The following is a 20950-nucleotide window of genomic DNA, read 5'->3' on the forward strand; positions in this document are numbered from 1 at the left end:
GTTTTGAAGTTGTTGGCTAAACACTGACATGCACTTTCGTGGTTAGTGTCTACACTAACAAAATTCTTCTGAGTTCAGGATCATGTTACATAATCAAATCCAATCAGCGTTGGATTTCTATCTGTTGTGTAGTCTGTTATCAAGATGCCAACACAACAATGGTCCTTGCAAGAACGGCCAAAATGCATGTTAAGACGGAATGGAACACAGTTACAGATCCAGAATTTTATTATTACAATTCATCAGTAAACAGTTAATAAATCAGATGGCAGTTTGATAGTACTAATATACAGGGTGGTTATAATTAAACTTTCCCTACTTAACATGTTATAACACAGAAACTAATTGCCGTATGAACACTGAACTTGTATTAAGGGGGGTAGGACGTCAAACGGGCCGACTTGGAGCAGGAGAGGCACCACAGGACATTTTAATTTCCGCTGTCTATACTTTTACAAATAAATTCATAAAACTTTGTCAACATGACCAGGAAGGATTCAGAATTCACAATCATAGCAGTGGAAGTTCGAAAACATAACAAAGTATTTTTTTTTTTTTTTACATCTGAAATTTCATCATTTTTTCACTTACTAATGGCAGCATTTGTTGCTATAGGTACACTTTTCTTCATAAGTAAGAGAGATTCTTCAATGAATTTTGCACAGCATACAAACCATACTTAAAAGTGTATGAAACTCAAGAATTTTCCAAGTCTATTAAGAACTGTGGTAAAAATTGAGGTACTTAACTATAAAAGTTGTATTTTTTCTAAACATGAACTTTAAAATATAGCAGCTCCTTTGTTTTTTCATAAATTAAATAAATTCTAGAGTTTCATACACCTGTAAGTATGGTATGTATGCTGTGCAAAATTCATCAAAGAATCTCTCTAACTTATGAAGACACAAGTGTACCTATAGCAACAAATGCAGCCATAAGTAAGTGAAAAAATGATGAAATTTCACATTTTAAAAAAGTAATGTTTTCGAAGTTCCACTGCAATGAGTGTGAATGCTGAATCCTTTGTGGTGATTCTGACAAAGTTTTATGAATTTATGTGCGAAAGTATACACAGTGGAAATTAAAATGTCCTGTGATGCCTCTCCTGCTCCAAGTCGGCTTGTTTGAAGTCCTACCCCCCTTAATGTCCAGAGTATGGGGTGCATGATTTCCGTGTGTCACAGGACTGCTGACCAGTTCTAACTATGGCCAACAGGTGCCGTGATCAGTCATCATGATTCATAGTCTCACACACCTGACCATCACAGTGCACTTGTTGATGTGTCAGCATGAGCTTGGAGAAAAGGAGCAGGGCATTATTTGTGAAGCTCTATTATCAATACAACAGTAATACTGCAGCTGCACTTCGAGAATAGCATCGGCTGAAAGGATTACTGAAGGGTCCTCTTTCTCCACCTGCTGTGCGGAGCATGAAGGAGTAATTCTAATCAACTGGAGAACTGGGCATCGCTCCGACTAGAGGCCAACGAGCGGTTGCATTACACATGGTTGATGAAATCGCTGTTGCTATGGCAAAAAACACTGCACACAATTCCTGATCGTCAGGCAGTGCACGTCCTGTGTCACGACAGCTGAACATCCTGTGGTCCACCATACAGAAGGTGCTTAGAACTAGTCTCAAATGGTATCTATACAAGATCTATATCATACAGCAGCTTGCACCACAGAACGCATGACGTGTTGACTGCACTCTCCACTTTCTCCAAGGATTGAAATTGATGAGGGCTGGACCATCCTATGGACAGGCAAAGCTCATATTTCTCTGATGGGTTAGGTGAACACACAGAATTGCTGAGTGTGGGGATCTTCACCTCCAGTCACCGTGCATGAAGTTGCTCTGTATGGTGAACGTGTCACCATATCGTGTGGCTTCACAGCAATGTTCATCAATGGCACATTCGTTTTTGAACAGGTTGGCGCTCAAGGACCAAAGATGTGAAGTATGACTGGCTAGCATTATTGCAATATGCTTCTCCAGAATGTCATGAACACCCAACAGCAGAGGGGCGCATTGAACTCAACAGTTTTCACCCAAGATCAGGCCCCACTACACGTCACTCGTGAAATCGACATGCTTCTCCAAAACACATTTGGAAACCATCAAATTATCAGCTGACTGTTTCCAAATGTTTGGCTGCCATGATCACCTGATCTCAATCCCTGTTATTTCTGGTTGTGGGGCTACCTGAAGGACATGGTTTACAAAGGGAACATTCACATATGTGCTGATCTGAAGTGCAGCATATCAAGAGCGGTAGCTAGCATACCTACAGTCATGCTTCGTTCTGCTGTGCAGAATGCAATCCTGTGCTTTCAGACCATTATGGATACTGATGGGTGCCATACTCAGCCCCTTTTATAGCAGTAATGGTTCAAATGGCTATGAGCACTATGGGACTCAACTGCTGTGGTCATCAGTCCCCTAGAACTTAGAACTACTTAAACCTAACTAACCTAAGGACATTACACACATCCATGCCCGAGGCAGGATTCGAAGCTGCGACCGTAGCAGTCGCATGGTTCCGGACTGCGCGCCTAGAACCGCGAGACCACTGCGCCCGGCTAGCAGTAATGGTACCGATATGTAATGGTCCGATGTATCACAGCAACACATTAAAAGTGTTTCAATTGAATTGATTCTGCATATTTCTCTTCCCCATACCATTGACATTAATGCTACCCAGTTTGGTCCTAGTACAGTAATTAGTTTCCGTGTTACAATGTGATGAATAGGGAAAGTTTAACTATAACTAACAGGTACTTAGTTATACAACGGGGAAATCTACATCTAGTTTCATGAAAGTTATTCCATTACAAACAAAACACTGGCATTTGTAGCTTTATGTTTCAACAAGTCTTCAGGGCAAAAGTAAAAGAAACAATTAAGAAAATTTTGCAATCAAGTTCATCTACAGGGTGTTACAAAAAGGTACGGCCAAACTTTCAGGAAACATTCCTCACACACAAAGAAAAAAATATGTTATGTGGACATGTTTCCATGTTAGAGCTCATTTTATTACGTCTCTTCAAATCACATTCATCATGGAATGGAAACACACAGCAACAGAACATACCAGCGTGACTTCAAACATTTTGTTACAGGAAATGTAACATGAAATCCCTGATGCGCTGATGCAGCCCTGGAGAATGGTGTATTGTATCACAGCCGTCCACAATACGAGCACGAAGAGAGTCTACATTTGGTACTGGGGTTGCGTAAACAAGAGCTTTCAAATGCCCCCATAAATGAAAGTCAAGAGGGTTGAGGTCAGGAGAGCGTGGAGGCCATGGAATTGGTCCGCCTCTACCAATCCATCGGTCACTGAATCTGTTGTTGAGAAGCGTATGAACACTTCGACTGAAATGTGCAGGAACTCCATTGTGCATGAACCACATGTTGTGTCGTACTTGTAAAGGGCACATGTTCTAGCAGCACAGGTAGAGTATCCCGTATGAAATCATGATAACTTGCTCCATTGAGCGTACGTGGAAGAACATGGGGCCCAATCAAGACAGCACCAACAATGCCTGCCCAAACGTTCACAGAACATCAGTGATGATGACGTGATTGTGAAAATTTACAATTTGATCACGTTGGAATGAAGCCTCATCTGTAAAGAGAACATTTGCACTGAAATGAGGATTGACACATTGTTGGATGAACTATTCGCAGAAGTGTACCCATGGAGGCCAATCAGCTGCTGATAACACCTGCACACGATGTACATGGTACGGAAACAACTGGTTCTCCTGTAGCACTCTTCATACAGTGACATGGTCAACGTTACCTTGCGCAGCAGCAACTTCTCTGACGCTGACATTAGGGTTATCGTCAACTGCACGAAGAATTGCCTCGTCCATTGCAGGTGTCCTCATTGTTTTAGGTCTTCCCCAGTCGCGAGTCATAGGCTGGAGTGTTCCGTGCTCCCTAAGACGCCGATCAATTGCTTCAAACGTCCTCCTGTCGGGACACCTTCGTTATGGAAATCTGCCTCGATACAAACGTGCTGCGCCACGGCTATTGCCCCGCGCTAATCCATACATCAAATGGGCATCTGCCAACTCCGCATTTGTAAACATTGCGCTGACTGCAAAACCACGTTCATGATGAACACTAATCTGTTGATGCTACGTACTGATGTGCTTGATGCTGGTACTGTAGAGCAACGAGTCTCATGTCAACACAAACAACGAAGTCAACATTACCTTCCTTCAACTGGGCCAACTGGCGGTGAATCGAGGAAGTACAGTACATACTGACGAAACTAAAATAAGCTCTAACATGGAAATTAAGCGTTTCCGGACACAAGTCCACATAACATCTTTTCTTTCTTTGTGTGTGAGGAATGTTTCCTGAAAGTTTGGCCGTACCTTTTGTAGCACCCTGTACAAAAGGGAACTATTAAGAATGATGCACATATTGCAGCAGGACTTTTGTAGTAACTGTACTTAGTATCCCTCTAAGTTATAGCAACTGCATACTGCATACATTTCAAGCTCCATAAACGAGTTCTTAACTTGAAATTTAAAAATGCTAAAGCTTTCTCTTGATAGACTCTTGTAACAGGTCAAACACCACACTCACTTTTCAATAATTCTAATTAGCTTAATTCTCAAGCTGCATTATTTCTTTCACTCATTTAACTCATCTCCAACAAGAAGCTATCTTGACACTGGATAACACACAGTAAAAAACACAAACTCTTCTCTGCTCCCCCCCCCCCCCCCCCTCTCTCTCTCTCTCTCTCTCTCTCTCTCTCTCTCTCTCTCTCTCTCTCTCTCAAAAAAGTGGTAGCCAATGTACAACTTAACTAGAAATGTCTTTATGTCATTAATATAAAAATTAATTGCATTTTGTCAATGGCCTTTCCTTCACATCGTGCTTTTTCCACATACAGATGTTTCTGTTATCATCATTTTGTCAATGGCCTTTCCTTCACATCGCGCTTTTTCCACATACAGATGTTTCCGTTATTAACATATCACAGTTGCAGCTTTTATATTGAAATGTTGTTAATGATTTTGTCTAAAATAATAAACTTGGTTAAGGTGATAAAATTTTATGAATTACTTGTATTGTGTGGATGACCCTTTCTTCATTTTCTGCTTCTGCCGTTTACAGGCATTTCTTTTATGGGTATATATCCAACAACCTGCACAACCTACATTGAAATATTACTAATCATTTTGATTCAAAGGCAGAAGCTACATTGTGGTGACTGACATATAACATAGCCCTAGATCTAGGTTAAGTTGAAAGGTAACAATCTGATTGAGAGTTGGCGAAGCCGACAAATGTTGATGATGCATATGGCTGTGGTGACAGACTGATCTTTAACATAACTGAAGGTCTGACATAGATTGGAAGCTGATAGTTTCATTCTCCATTATTTTCTGTTTATTTGCTTCCAAAGGCCATATACAGGCTGAGTCATATTGAACTATCCAATTTCATAAGGTCACTCACTGCCCGTATGCAGGAAAAATGACAAAGATGGCATTGTTAAACGCATAATAATGTGCTGTTTTCAGTGCACGTAACATCTGTGTCAGGACAACACTGTGCATTTGTGGACGAGAAAATGGTACATCCATGACCTAAAAATGGGATGCGGGTCACATAAATTTTGCTATTGGTCAGCATGATCCCATTCCCACTGAAACAACCACTAGGAATTGGGCATCAAATTTTAAAGTGACATTATCTGCACTGAAAAGAAAGCCACAAGGCTGAAATAGGATGTCATTAGTGGGAAACGTGTATTGACTATAGGCTTCCATTCAACAATCCCCCAAGCATCCTGTTCGTAAGCAAGTTGCTTCAATCAGATTATCTGCCAGTCATGTTCAAAGAATCCTACAAAGAGACCTTAAATTGCACCCATACAAGACGTAGATAATGCAAGAGTTAAGTGAAAGAGAATTGGGAAAATAAATTTTTGTGGCAACTTTCTGCAGATTGTCCCTCATACTTGTGTTTTGATCTGTAGTGACAAGGACCTTTTTCAACTGGGTAGAACTATTTATAAACAAAATTTCTGATACTGGGCTGACAATAACATCCAGAACTTTCATGAACAATCACTCCACAGCCCTTAAGTGACAGTTTAGTGCGCTGTATCGCATTTTGGTATCAAGGTCCCTACATCTTCAAACAAAATGGTTAACCCAGAACAGCGACTTCTTCTGGGTATCGTTGAATGCTTGAAAACTTTCTGCAACTGGAATTGTATGCATTACTGCACAATCATGACAAGGATAAATTCTGGTTCCAACAAGATGGTGCTACATCCCATACATCATGTTGTTCAATGGAAATTCTAATGTTTCCAGGCTACCTTCTCTCTTAGCAAGGTGACACAGAGCAGCTCCTAGATCATCTGATTTCTGATTTCACCCCATGCAATATTTTTTTTTCTCTCTTTTCTCTGGAGATAGCTCATGGATAAGATGTGCGCACATCGTACCTGAACTTTTGATGACCTGATGGCTGCCATCAACAAAGAAATCAATGCTATTCCCTGGAATATGACTCGCAGAGTCATGGACAACTTCCATGATAGGCTCAGCCGTGTGGAAAATGGTGGTGGGCATTTACAAGACATCATTTTCAAAACCAAGTAAATTTAAACTGCATTCTATATTCACTCAAAAATAAAACAATTATATATAGTATCTCACTTTGTTTCTATTAGTACCTTTTTGAAAGCAGAAAGTTTAATATGTTTCACCTTGTATATGCCAGAAATGCCAAAAGTAGAAACAGAATCAGTGGGGCGAAGATTCGATACAAATGAAGGAGATTCATGTGCAATCACAAAGGGTACTAAAATCCCAACAAAGGAGGGCTTACATTAGATGTATTTCTCAAAAGTCACAGTGTATTCAGTCCAAAGGAAACTACTTAGAAGGTGACAATGCAAAAGAAAGTGCAGGCAAGACATAATAATTAGTGTATTTTGAGAACTTTTGGATACTGTCTCGTAATTACATCTGAGAAGACTGAACAATTATTCAGAGATGCAACAGTGCAACTGATTAGATTCTCCCTATCTCTCTATGAAGACCACTTTGTTTCTAAAGCACATAAAATTCTTTATAATGTGTACAGGTGCTACTGTTTAAAGCTGGCCATGCCTGCCAATTCACATTCATGTCAACACAAATGTTGAATAGTCAAGCACAGATGTGGGTGTACACAGATTTTAATGCATACACCTATATGAGGGCTGTTCAATAAGTATCAGACTTTTATTTATAAAATCACTTTTATTTATAAAATCAATCTATATTCAGGTAAAACTGTTTGACTCTAACCACCTTCACAGCACAGTCCCCTTTAGCTTCTACACACCTCTCACAATGCTGCTGCCCCTGCTGGAAGAATCGCTGCACAGCCTCTTTTCGTACAGTGCACAGCTACTCCTTTGAATTCAGCATAATAGCTTCCCTGTTCTGAAATATAGTGCCTTTCAGAGTCTTTTTAATTTACGGGAACAGCCAGATGTAATTCAGAGCTATGTCAGCAGAATAGGGAGGCCGAGAAACTACAGCCATCTTGTGTTTGGCTAAACTACTCTGAATTAATTGAGAATGATGAGTGGGTGCCACCTGCCCGCTGCCCCAAAGTCTGGCTGTTTGCTTCACTAAGGTGTTGCAGAACCTCTTGGTAGTACTCCTTATTGACATTAGTACCTTCTTGCGTGTACATGTGACAGAAAATGCCACGGGAATCAAAAGAGATGGTCAGCACGACTTTCACATTGCTGCAGACCTGCCTCACCTTTTGTGTGTCGGGGATGATAGATGCTCCCATTGCAATGACTGAAATTTTGTTTCTGGGTCATACATGTAAATCAAGGGCTCGCCACCAAAAATCACTGTATTAAGGAAGTTGGGATCACTGTTCCCTGTATCCAGCATGTCCTGTGCAATCTTCAAATGAAGTTGCTTCTGCTGTGTTGTCAGGAACTTTGGTATACATTTTGACGAGATCCTCCAGAGCTCCTAATGTTCTGTTAAAATGGAATGAATGAGTCCCATACAAATTTTAACATCATCGGCAAGTGATTCATCCATACTGCACAACCAGGGACCTTATGTGATCAATAACAATCTCATTTGCGGATGTTGATGGCCCACGTGAATATGTTTCAGTCTTCATTGATGAGCAGCGATCTTTGAAGTACTTTTAACACTCATTTATCTGCGTGGTACCCATTCCTTCATTGCCACACACTACTCAAATCTTGCGGATTGTTTCAACTTGAAAATCACCAAGCTTAAAACAAAATTTAAGTCAATAATGTTGTTCCACTTTTTCTGTTATTTTGCCCACAACACAAAATCCCACAACTACCACTTACACATGTTCACTTGTCAACAGCTAGCCAGGGACTGGTTCTTTCCTTAGTCATGGGAAGAAAAATCAGGCACACATGCTACGTATGTCTACAAACATAGATGGTGCATGAGGTTTGATGCCACTGCTAGTTTCAACAATAAAAAATAAGGTCAGACACTTTTTGTGCAGCCCTTGTATAATGTCATGTGCTGTCGCCTAGCAGCAGCTATGCATAATTAACCTAACTGCCATAAAAGCCTATACTTTTGTCAGCATGTGTGTAGGAAAGCCACACAAAGATATAAATTAATGAACATGCTATCTGTTTTAAAATACATGAACAGTGCACTTTCATTATACCTCTACAACTGCTCTATAGTCGGTAAAATTATTGGATTCAACGCAAAAGCACTGATGGAAAGCTGAAAGAATGCATCTACACCCCCCTCCCCTTTTTCTAATAAAGTGCTCATAGAATGCCTGAAAAGTTAAATTTCAACTGAAGATGGTAAACATACACACTATATTCATTCATTCCAACACATACACAAGGGCTGCACCTACAGCAAAATATAAAATGCATTTAATTAAAATACCACATTCTAATTGAGGTATACAACAAGTGACACAAAGATGTAGTCTAACCATCTTTATATGTGTTGTCTCCAGAAAACTCAGAATAATCAAACTTGCATCTGGCGAAGTGTTAACTCAATTGTTTCCTATTTGCAGCACCTTGCTGCTGAACTAGCATGTTCACTGTGCTCAACTGTTATGAATGGTTTACACGGTAACAGTACTTGTGCCATACACATTCTACAAGACTTCTTGGCATGCCTTCCTCCAATAAGTGTGGTCTTTAAAATACAGCAAAAACTCATGAATATTGTCCCTGAAGAATTCTGTAAGTTGCTTCTATCACATAAGACTGGGAACACCATATTATTCTTCCACATTAGGGCTGAGCACAATAAAATCTCAATTATCCCAAAAAAATTTGCAGAGTGTACAAGTGGTCATCATAATGTCAGAGAAGAAACTGCTGCAAAACTGTGTCAATCTGCTATGTAAATGTGAAGTTGGATGCAGCTGCAGCCGACTAACATTGCTTGTTAAATATCTCTCCATGTTGGAATGCAGTTTTTAAGTCAAGAATTAAGATTATGGCATTACAGACATTTCACAAGTCAATCTTTTCATTGGGAGTTGAGATAATACTTTCAGAGTGATCGACAGCTGCCAGTTAATGCAACAATCATTGACTTCCGTAAGTCTTCCTGGATTTAGGCAACAGCATCATCCATAAACAGCCTAAAGGAATTTCCAATAATATGGTTATGAATAAGTTCATTCCTTTGCAGTTATGTGGAATTTACAGTTCTTTTTGCCCACTGATTTTCAGCTTCATTTTCATTATAAAGAACTGACAATCCATCATTCAAATGAAAACAGCACATACCCAGAGTCAAATATGCCAGGTGACCACAATCCAGAAACGTGAGTTACATGGTCTTCAATTATGATACACAGAATATTTATTTGCTGGATAAACTCTGGGACAATAACGCAGAACAGCAAAGAGAATGGCAAAGCATACTGATTACTTGGCCATGGTGGCAGCACCATTTACACCTAAGAATGAGGGAGTAGAGGTACTCTTGCACGTAGAGTGCTGTCTGTCACACACTGCACGTCTGTTCATGCCACTAAATAAAATGCCCATCTATCAGGGGGCAATCAAATGAAAATGAGACATCTGGAAAAAGTAAGTAAACTGCTTACTATTTCAAAAGTAATCACATAACGGTTAATACATTTATCCCACTGAGAAACAAGATGGTCTATGCCTTCATGGAAAAATGTTTGCAGTTGCCTACAGGACTAACAATTGCAACCAGATGTGCACTTCTTTGCCTGAAGCAAAGTGATTGCCACAAATATCTTTCTTCAGGGCTGTACAAATATGGGGATCACATGATGAGAGATTAAGATTGTATAGAGGATGTGTAATGGCTTCCCGATGAACTACTGCAGCATACTCTGAACAACTTTGGTAACATGTGGGCAGACATTATCCTGCAACATAATGATGTCATCCGTCAAAATTTCTTGACATTTGGACTTGATGGTGTGCTTCCAAGTTATGCAAAGTGTCTACATACTGCTGTGAATTAATTGTAAAGCATGCTCCAGAAATTCAATAAGATACGACCCCTTGCAGTCAAAGTTAAAGGTCATCATGACTTTCCCAGAGCTGGTGTGCCTGTTTCAACTACACTGCACAAAATGTGTGTTAACAGTTACAGTGATTAATTTTGAAATAATAACCAGCTCACTCACTTTTTTCCATCTTTCTCATTTTCACTTGGCAGCCCCTAATAGAATAAGAACAGGAACAGCACATACAGTATGTCTCGACTCTGCTGCTTATGACATTTCACTGGCAGTATCTGAAGAACTACCTTCCCCAGTTATGCCACTATTTTCCACAGCCATGTCTACTGTTCCCCTACATGCTGTTTCAGTCATGGATGATAATGTCCGCTCTATGTTTGAATCTATGTTAACTGATTTTATTATATTTTACTTTCCTCATCCATCAAAGTATCTACCATCCAGTAATAATCACACACTTTTTTGGCATGATACACTGTGTTTCTAATCTTCTACTATCACAATAAGAAAGTTTAATGTCACAGCATCAAAAGCAAACTGGCTATGAGGTCTAGTGGCAGGTGTTTGTGGCTAGTAATGCTGTCTGGCACAAAGGTCTGGTAGTAGTCCACTCAGCCTCGTGATCTCAACTACGAAGCTTCTTGAATACAAAAGCACTTAAATAATGTCTAAAGGCTTTCACCAGACTAGGTGACACACAGCATTTATTTATCAGCAGCAAAAGCATTAGCCATTATTTTTCTCGTTAAATAACAAGGTGATTACCATGTTACATGTATTTGTCGTATTTTTTATAGACTTCAAAATAGTTTCGTAGGATTCAAGTATACATGCTATGATGGTGGTAGGAAGGAAACCACAGTCTTGAAAAATTTTGTCACCGGAATATAATTAATGCTCAAAGTAAGGCTTTTCTTCTCTCCACATACTTTTTTATTTTTTTCCGCTGATTTCTACATGACAGTCTGAAGTTCACTTGTTGTAGTCACATAGGAGAAATGAATACTAAACAAAACTCTGCAATCACAACAATAAAGCATTGCTTATCAGTGTTGTCTGACAACAACCTTTGTGAACAGTCACTTCGTAATATTTATTCAGTGTGTACAAATTCACTGTTCATTTATACAAACAACTGGCTGTTTTAATTCCGAAGGTTCATTCTTTCATAAAAATTCTAACGTAGTACATTATTTTTACAAGTATGTTCTCTCACAAATGATTTATTGACTGTGGTACGTTTTAAAATCAGAGCCCACAAACTAAACTGTTTCTCAGTTTCATCACTAGTCAGGTGGTCTAGTTCTGTGCAACAAACACTTAAGTCTTTGCAAAACTGGTATTCCCATTTACTGTTCATAAAATTGCAGAAATTGCTGTCTAATAACAGATTTATCTATGTCATCAATGAAATATTTATAATCTGCATTCACTTATTCCAATTTGGGACAGATATCTGAATTATTTAGCACTGTGTGTTGCTCCTTCCATAATTTGCATACAACTGACTTAATTAACTTTGTCAACATTTGCTTGCACCTTCTGTGACCTCTTTCTCACATTTCTCACTCTCACTTGCGGTAAAATGGATGACTTTAACAGGAAACTGTCACACGTTCTGATGAAGGCATTTTTTCATGGCTACCATTAGTGCTCACATTGAGAGGTAACAATGCATGCTACCTTGAACTGGAACATGGATGTGCTTGGTTATGTGACAAGTGAGTTCCTGCTATGGACAGGTAACAGGTTTGCTTTGTTGTATAATAATTGTGGGGGACAAGCATTACAACAACAAGCAAAAGTATTTTTCTTTATAGGAACCTGCCAAAAGACATGGAGTGATCTGGGCAACATGAATACTTTCAACAGGATCTTTTGCCTTTTCTTGGATGTGGTCCATTTGTGTACCATTTAGAGACCGTAGAACTGATGCGATCTTATTTTGATATTTCTAAGATGTGATGCTCACAATGATGGCTAACATGGTTTACTCACAGATTCAATTATCACAGGTATTTAAAGTGTTGATGTGTGTCAGGAAACCTCTAACATGCAAAAACTCTGGTGCATTGTGTAAACTAGCAAAGAGACTAATGAACACTGCTGTCTACAAACAATAACAAAATAAGGATGTTAAGCAACTGAAGATGGGGCTCTGACTCCCTAAAGGTATGCTCTAACACAACAATAAAAAATGAATTTTCTGGAAGGTTGGATGGAATTTGAACTTTTTTATTGGCAACAAATATTATTGAAACCCATGTCACTTCATCGGATTATTTATTTTCATAAGGTATGTAAACCACATGTTTCCAATTCCTAGCTTTCACACACATTTGTTTCCAGTACTCTGAAGACCATACCCCACCTCACAATTAAAATCCAACGTATGCAAAACTCCCTTAACTGCTGTTTCATACCTTATGCATATCTGCTTATAGTATTTTCTGCACTCTGTACCATCTTTGATTATAGAGCTTAACATGTGGTGAATCCCGACTCATCACTTACCAAATTTCCAATAAAACATGTAACTTAATAACTAAAGCAAAAGGGAACATGATGAATGAATAAGAGGAGGGTGAGGAATTATGTTTTAGGAGGGAGAAGAAAACAGCACACACAACTGGTCCACAGTAACAAAAGTAATGAGAAAGTATTGTGAAAACTGGAATGCAAGCAGCATCAAATTTTTTGTAATGTAATGACATTTACTGGAACATGGCAAACCATATTACAATACATAACACATCTGAAGACATGCACCTCAGTATGGTACACTGAGAGAAAAAAAAAAAGAGACTTCCATATTTGCAGCGATTTCAGAAAGTACCAGCATACTCAAATGCAAAATCGGCACAAAAACAAGGAAAGGTAACAGCCGGTGAGAAGAGAATGGGTATGGATACACACAATAAAAAGATTAAGTGATAATGCTAGAAGTACTTTTTATAATAAGCATTGCTTTATTAAGTCTATAATTTTATTTGTGTATATTAAATAACATTAACTCGAGCTAAATCAAATCACCTGATACAATAAAGACATCATTTTACGCCTATCTTTAAGAATGGAAATTCCACACTGTACTCATTTAGCTTTAAAGAATTCTTGATAAAGTAACATGGCCTACAAATTTTTATCTAACACATACACTTATGAGGACTCTGCCTGCCACAGTTTGGACTTCAAAATGGCTTTCCACCCAATTAGTCACATCAAATGTACCACAGTTTTTTAAAACAATAGAATATTTACCAGTTGGGACTTCTTTCCCTTCTTCATGGTTTGTATGTCACAAATCCACTAGTATTTGTTACATTCGACAGTTTCTTATTTTATTTGAAATAGTGTGTAGAACCAGTTCTTTGATAATAAAAGTACTGTGATTATTATGCCAAACAACCAATACAACAGGCCCTCTGTGGTATTGACCTCCTGTGCTCCTTGCTGGACATACTCTTGTTTGAGATACTAAAAATAACAACAATAATGGTGGTGGTGGCTGGTGGTGCTGAAAAAATACTTATCAACCTGTTCCAGACACAGCAACACAATTAACTGCTGTGGGATTTAGCTGCCAATACAAAGCCAAACTGTTTCCCATTTCAATCTCCACTGCTTGTATTTGTGTTAAGTTTGAAATCTTTGCATGCTTTTCATGTCCCATCAACAACAAGAACATATGGATATTCAACTTTGATAAGTAAAATTGTGCAATGAGCCATCAACTACCTCTCGACTGAAACAACCCAGTTGTCCTTTAAGAAAAGACTACATTTTTGCGCATGTTTAACGCAATCTCTAATGTTTACAGCAGCAACCACAAAATTAATTTGCTTTGGTCTCTCAAACTGGGGCTGGAGGGGCAGGGTGAGAGAGATTTATACACTGCACAGTCAACTCCACAGTACAAAGAAAACTTTACTCACTATAGTATTCCCATTAATTATAACTGAGACACTAATAAAATCAGAAATATTAGCTGTTTAGATGCAAAACAAATTCCAACATTTAAAATACTGCTCATAATTGAACTGTTTTTGGTGCTAAACATTTACATACCAAAAACAAGTAGTACACCCATAAGCAGTCTGTTCATCATCTTTGGAAAAAATTAATTACAGCCTTTAGACCATAAATCCCACAATTTATTACAATATACAACTTCTGAATTAGCATTACTAAATAATCTCTTTCTACACATAACTCTTTTCTGAAAAACAAACTACTACTATTTTTGCTAGTGTATATGATGCCAGGCCAATAAACCACAGTTATCTTTTTCTAGCTATCCAAGGCGAAAAATGTTACTTTAACAGCCAAGATATATACTATATATACGTAACTTTGCTTTGACACTTTGTCCAATGACAATCCACATTACGAATATTTAAAATATTCATAGCTTACACATTTTCAGCAATTTTTTTCTAACACCTCCACATTTTGTTTAAATGCGTGTTTGTGTTCCCAACACCATTTGTTGAATACTGTAATGACATGTATCATACAGTATCATTAAACAAATATAACAAAATGAAGCATCATAGCTCTGAAGATATTTTCTCACTGGTCCACGATTCGCACGGCCGCTTGTTAACCCTGTGAGTACCGGTGATTTCTGCCTGAAACCGCCATTTTATTATTATTGTTTTTTAAATACCAGTGCCTTTCACATGAAACCACTTACACTATTGCAAGACAAAGACACCCAATGATACACTGAGCTACTTCTACAAATGTAGTGCATTGTAACAGCCACTTAAACAACATTCAAAGCAACAATCAGCATGGAGACTGTGACATGTGGGTCTTTTTATAGTGGTCATAATGAGGAAATCACTGACAGTGAAATTAAGTATATCTAACAGTACTGTAACATAATTTTTATGAGTTTGTACTGCTGCTGTTATGAGTGATTTTGAAATGAAATCACTTGTAGCAATATGTACTTTTGATACATAATGTATTAAATTTTAGGCCCATTTTTGCTTATTACTTAGGACTACAATTTGTTATGGGCATTAAAAGTTCATGGAAGTGTCAAGGTTCGGAATTGTGTCTAAGAAATATGTGAAACTGCTTTCATATACACCTCATGAAGTGATAGGTGGTTGAAAACTGTATGCCCCAGTGGTTCTAACAGAAAACCACAACTTTTTCACAACTGACAGTTTACTTTTTGCCAATTTCTTCATGTATTCGTTACTTACTGTGATAATGAAGGTTAATTTCATGAAAAATTTTGAAATTATATTCCAAAGTTAAACAAACCCATTAAAATAATTCACTGTTTACTTTCTGCTAATTATTCTTATATTCATTGTTTACTATGACGATAAATGCTAATTTTCTGAAAACTTTTAAAATTAATTTTCTGAAACTATTGTTGGGACTCCAAAGATTAATAGACATACCTGTCTCAAAAATCTCGAGTATTTTGAGAAGAACAGCTACATATTTATCCACAAAACAAATTATATATGATTAGTTCCGGACTTTAGAAAGTGAGTTACAAAGCAGCAGAACAGTGCAGACATCTTTCTAGATGGATTCATAATAGCAGAAAAAACTCACTAAAATGAGTATGAATAAAACAAGAAAGAAAACTACAATCTTGAGTAAGGCAATCAAGTGTTTGCATTTGCGTCTAATAGTGATGCATAAACAACTGCAATGATCTCACTGTGATCAGGCTAACGTAAACCACTACACTTTTATTAATAAAAACTTCTAAGGCGCAATGAAATGGGCTCTTGAAAAACATAACGTGCATATTTTCAAGTAATACTCTTCAAATAATAAGCATTGTGATAAGAACAATGGTTTCGTATCTTATAAATTATGAGAATGGTTCATTTCTCAGTTTTTATGCTTGTGAATGGGAAATGTTTAAAACTGTTATAACATAACAGAGCCAAATGAGAACCATCACCCAAATCCATTTTAATATACAGTCAGTCTCTCGATGTATCATACTAACGCAATAGTAATACAATGCAAATAGGCTGTTATAATCTATGATGTATGGGCCTTTGGTTTCTGATCTAAGATAGCCAAGGGTATTATAACAAACAAAATTCTGAACCAGTAAATACATTTACTTGCAAGCAAATAAACTGTTTTTGTGAAACATGCCTGATACACCACAAACATGAACATTAATCCCTCACCCCTCCAAGAATGTACAAGTACAGATACGTACGTATGAACACACGCACACAAGGAATGGAATATCGTCTACATCATAGCTACCACTCTACGAAGTCAGTGAGCAAAATTAAGTATTATTTCATCCAGTAGCAAGGCATGACGAGTAAAGTTGATAGATGCAAGTGATTATGTTGTGGGACACAAACTTATGGATATAGTCTGTCATGTTTCTGATCCTTCAATAACTACACGGCCATTCCCTGAGAAAGGGAACATAAAAAGTAAGAAGAAAATATTTTCTTATTACAAATCTGTCAACTAGTTCTAATAGTTGAAACAACTTTTTTTTTTATTTGAGGCTCAATTTCAAATGTTAAGAAGTGCTGGAACTCAGTAAATAGTTTTATAACTTGACTAATATTTCAGTTTCTAGGTACCCTCGAAAACTAATTTCTTAAAGCTACTCCATTTCAACAGCTTTTATTTTCTTAGTAAGATTCCCAGGCAGATTTTTTAAAAAATTGTTATCTCCTGTCATTCGATTACTGAAAAAAAACCTAAAAAAATTTCAATAACAATGAAATTTTATGGAAAGCTGGTTGCTTACACTAGATTAAAAGAGTTGAAGACTTTTTTTGGGCAGGTGATTTACATTGAGGATAGTTATGGAATTCCACTCCTTGGAAAGAATGCAGCAAATGAAAAGATATTTATAAATTCCTCAATGGAAGATAAATATTGGGTGGGAATAGCCCAATCTGCAGAGAAATTGGCTTTATCTACTGTAGATCAAAAGGGGTAAGTATCATTTTCCCCACCTAATAGGCAATGTGTCACTCCATTACAATAAAGTGTCATTCCCTTACTTGGGATTTCTAATTTTTTAAATTTCATTAGTAAAATAATACTTCTATGCCATTTTGTTGAGCATTTATTCCCCTCTGCAACAAGAGTTCTGTTAACTTTTATACGAAATGGGTGAGCTGAATTATTATTGTATTATAAATGAGAACAATATGCATGACTGACTTATGTCATTTTGTTGCCCAGTTTCAGTATATGAATGAAACGTAAAATGCTAAATCATAACAATGTGGAACAAATCAATTTAAAAATGGTTGAAATGGCTCTGAATACTATGAGACTTAACATCTGAGGTCATCAGTTCCCCACAACTTAGAATTACTTAAACCTAACTAACCTAAGGACATCACACACATCCATGCCCGAGGCAGGATTCGAACCTGCGACCGTAGCGGTCACTCGATTCCAGACTAGCGCCTAGAACCGCTCGGCCACACTGGCCCGTCAAGTCACTTTACATTAACATTGCAATGCTAAAAGTGCAAAATCATTCACTGGCTTTTGTTCAGTCACTCACGGAGCTATCCTACACACAAATGATTTTGCGTGACAGCACTCGAAAATTCAAACAGAATAATGGAAAATACAGATGTGTTACTTTGGAATTGTATCTTCGGTAGGGAAATACTTTAATGCAAGTGGTATCTACCTGTCTTCTCAATTGTTTTCAATACTGTAACTAACAAACAAGTTTCTGAAATCTCTGCAACACCAAAGACTGAAAATCAAGTGTACTGACAGTATACCTATTGCTTTCAAAATGCTATTGAGAAGAAAGTATGAACCTAATTCACACCTCATGTGGCTTAACAACATCATTAGAGACTAAGAGGGAAGATAAAAGGGTTGAGGTAATTGGAAATGGTAACGTAAGTTCTGAAAACAAGTACAAAGCTGAGCACTTAGGTCAATGATACTGGTGACCAAACCCACACTTCAATTTACGGAATTTCATACAGGCACTGACAGCATCTAAAATGCCCCAACCAAAACTCATTATCACCCATCTGTAATGTATGAAACAACAAATTACAATAACAATAAATAGTATCTCATTTACACTCTGAAAAATAAAAGAATTTCTATAATATCTGAAAACCAACTACTGCACCACTAGACCTAATGGTGACATCAATCAGAACTAACGAAAATACTAGAATGTGTACATAGACCAATGACAGACAACACTACAAAAACAAAATGTTTTTGATGATTATGCAACTAACATGAAAAGTGTACAATCAACAGTGTAGTGTTTGTAGATTCAATATCCCACTTGAAACCACTTACTCGCTCCCAGTAGAAAAAAAATTGTTGGTGATACTTTTAATCTACTATAACAACAAAAATCTATGGGAACTGCACACAAATGACATTATAAACCAGAATTTACATTTGGCACAGACTGATGAGGATAAAGCATTAGCATCTTCATTGAAACTGTAACTCTAAACACCAGAAAATGGGCAGACCTGTATCGCACACAGGAATCAATGGTATTTGTCCTAAAGTAGACATAACTTGCAACAGTACAGGAGTGTGTGTGTGTGTGCAGTAACAACAACAAAACTGATGACACAAACCGTAATGAATACCTTCTACTTTTTCAACCCAAAATTTTCTCCAGATAGCATATGATATATTTGCGTCATGTCTAATAAAGGAATTTGAAAATCTGATTCGATTTTCGAAAATAATCGGCAATACAATATCATATTGCAATTGTTATCTATTAATTACACTAATAATACATCAAATACATATGAAGTGAAAATATCTTACCTATTGTCCTATGGACAAATAAATAAATAAAATAAAAATTTACATTTACTAACCGGCACATTAACTTATGTCCTGTCAAACAAAAATTAGAACTTTCGTTGAAATATAGGTACATAGGAATCTAAACTCGCGATCTAATAATAACGCTAATGATAAAACCGAGACTACACAATCAATTCCATTAATTGCATACTACTGGACACACAGACGGAGGAAAAGGGATAAGTAGAAACACTGACACTTGGAGCAAAACTGTAAAAATATTGAACACTGTTTAAATCACGCTCCCGCACCTCACACGCCACAACTAACAAGAACAACAATGACTGTGCTAGCGACCCATAACAGAAGTTTCCCAGATCATCAACTCTGCTTTGTAAAATTCGGACCACATTCACACGTACGTACGCACACACACACACAAACATACCAGCACCACCACCACTTTTAAAAGCTTGTGATTAAATCACTTACAGTTAAACACAAGAGTTGGGAAGACAGTTGGTTTACCACCTGGATGATTACACACAGGTTGCATATTTACATGTTGCATCTACGGAGATATTCAACGCTAGAAGCACTTCAAGGTCACGCTAAACTCATCACAACCCGTTCATAATACCGGTGAATTCGCGTTACTGATGACAAGACCAAAAATATTTGCACAAAACACAAACAATTCTGAAACCCAAGTTACGCCTACCGCAGAGTACTGTACCATATCACTCCTTCACAATGTCACTGACATTACACTTACAATCGTTAGCCCAACGCATAGGCGATATTTCCGTGTACAACAATTGAGTTTACATGTCATGTAGCATTGCACTTGGTTATAAACATCCCACAAAACTATCCGTCAAATAATTAACATGGCGGACGCGAAAGTATTACAATTTACGGATAGGATTGTATCAGACGTAGCACAAAATCCGTTATCTCCTTGTATCAATGACCGAACTGTAGTACTTAAGAGATTTACCTTATACACTGCAAGAACTGGTTTTCCTTTGCAGGACGAAAAAGCCGTTTCTAAACATCCTGCATTCCACATACCCTTGCCAAACGACGCCATATTTCCAATTTACTTCGTCTCATAGTAGCGCCATGTCTCCAGTCCTCACAGCCTTCCTGCCTTACCACTAGTAAACAAGTATAACTATCTTTGTTGCAGCAAATTTAGAGAAACATTTTTCATCGAAACGTATTGTTAACGTAGTTCACCCCAACTGCTCTCGCAGAAATGGCTAAATCCGATCGTCTGCAAGGGAAATTAGGTGTAAAATTCTTAATAGTGTAATCAAAGAAAATAATATAAATCTTATCACTGTCATTTAAAATTACAACGTAATAGCGAGTGTTTAAATGACTGTAGGAACCAATAATACTATTTTTATCTATTTATTAGTGCATTTTGAGACCGAGCTAAATGTATGGGCTCAGCCAGCCATGACCTGCAATTGGTGTGTGTGTTAAGTTTACAAATGTCAGTTTTTGATACGTGCAATAGTGGTAATGTGCAGTTGAACGGTTGATTTCAAGATGTGCGTTTCAGTATTTGTTCGCGAAGGAATCCGGATTTTTGCATGGTTTTACCAAAGTATA

General features: G+C 37.6%; 1 protein-coding gene across 3 annotated transcripts in view; it reads right to left on the minus strand.

The window, feature by feature from the left end:
* Positions 1–20607, minus strand: part of LOC126299084 (serine-rich adhesin for platelets-like) — a 197311-nt gene extending 176704 nt beyond the window's left edge. The window contains exon 1 of one of the 3 annotated variants that reach the window (XM_049990754.1): positions 20328–20607. In XM_049990754.1, the coding sequence (XP_049846711.1) occupies positions 20328–20420 (93 nt within the window). In that variant the 5' untranslated portion in view covers positions 20421–20607. The remainder of the gene's footprint in view (positions 1–20327) is intronic. The other 2 variants (XM_049990758.1, XM_049990756.1) reach the window with 2 other exon arrangements.
* Positions 20608–20950: the final 343 nt, after the last annotated feature.

This window comes from Schistocerca gregaria, chromosome X, assembly GCF_023897955.1.
Source record: "Schistocerca gregaria isolate iqSchGreg1 chromosome X, iqSchGreg1.2, whole genome shotgun sequence".
NCBI classification, from domain to species: domain Eukaryota; kingdom Metazoa; phylum Arthropoda; class Insecta; order Orthoptera; family Acrididae; genus Schistocerca; species Schistocerca gregaria.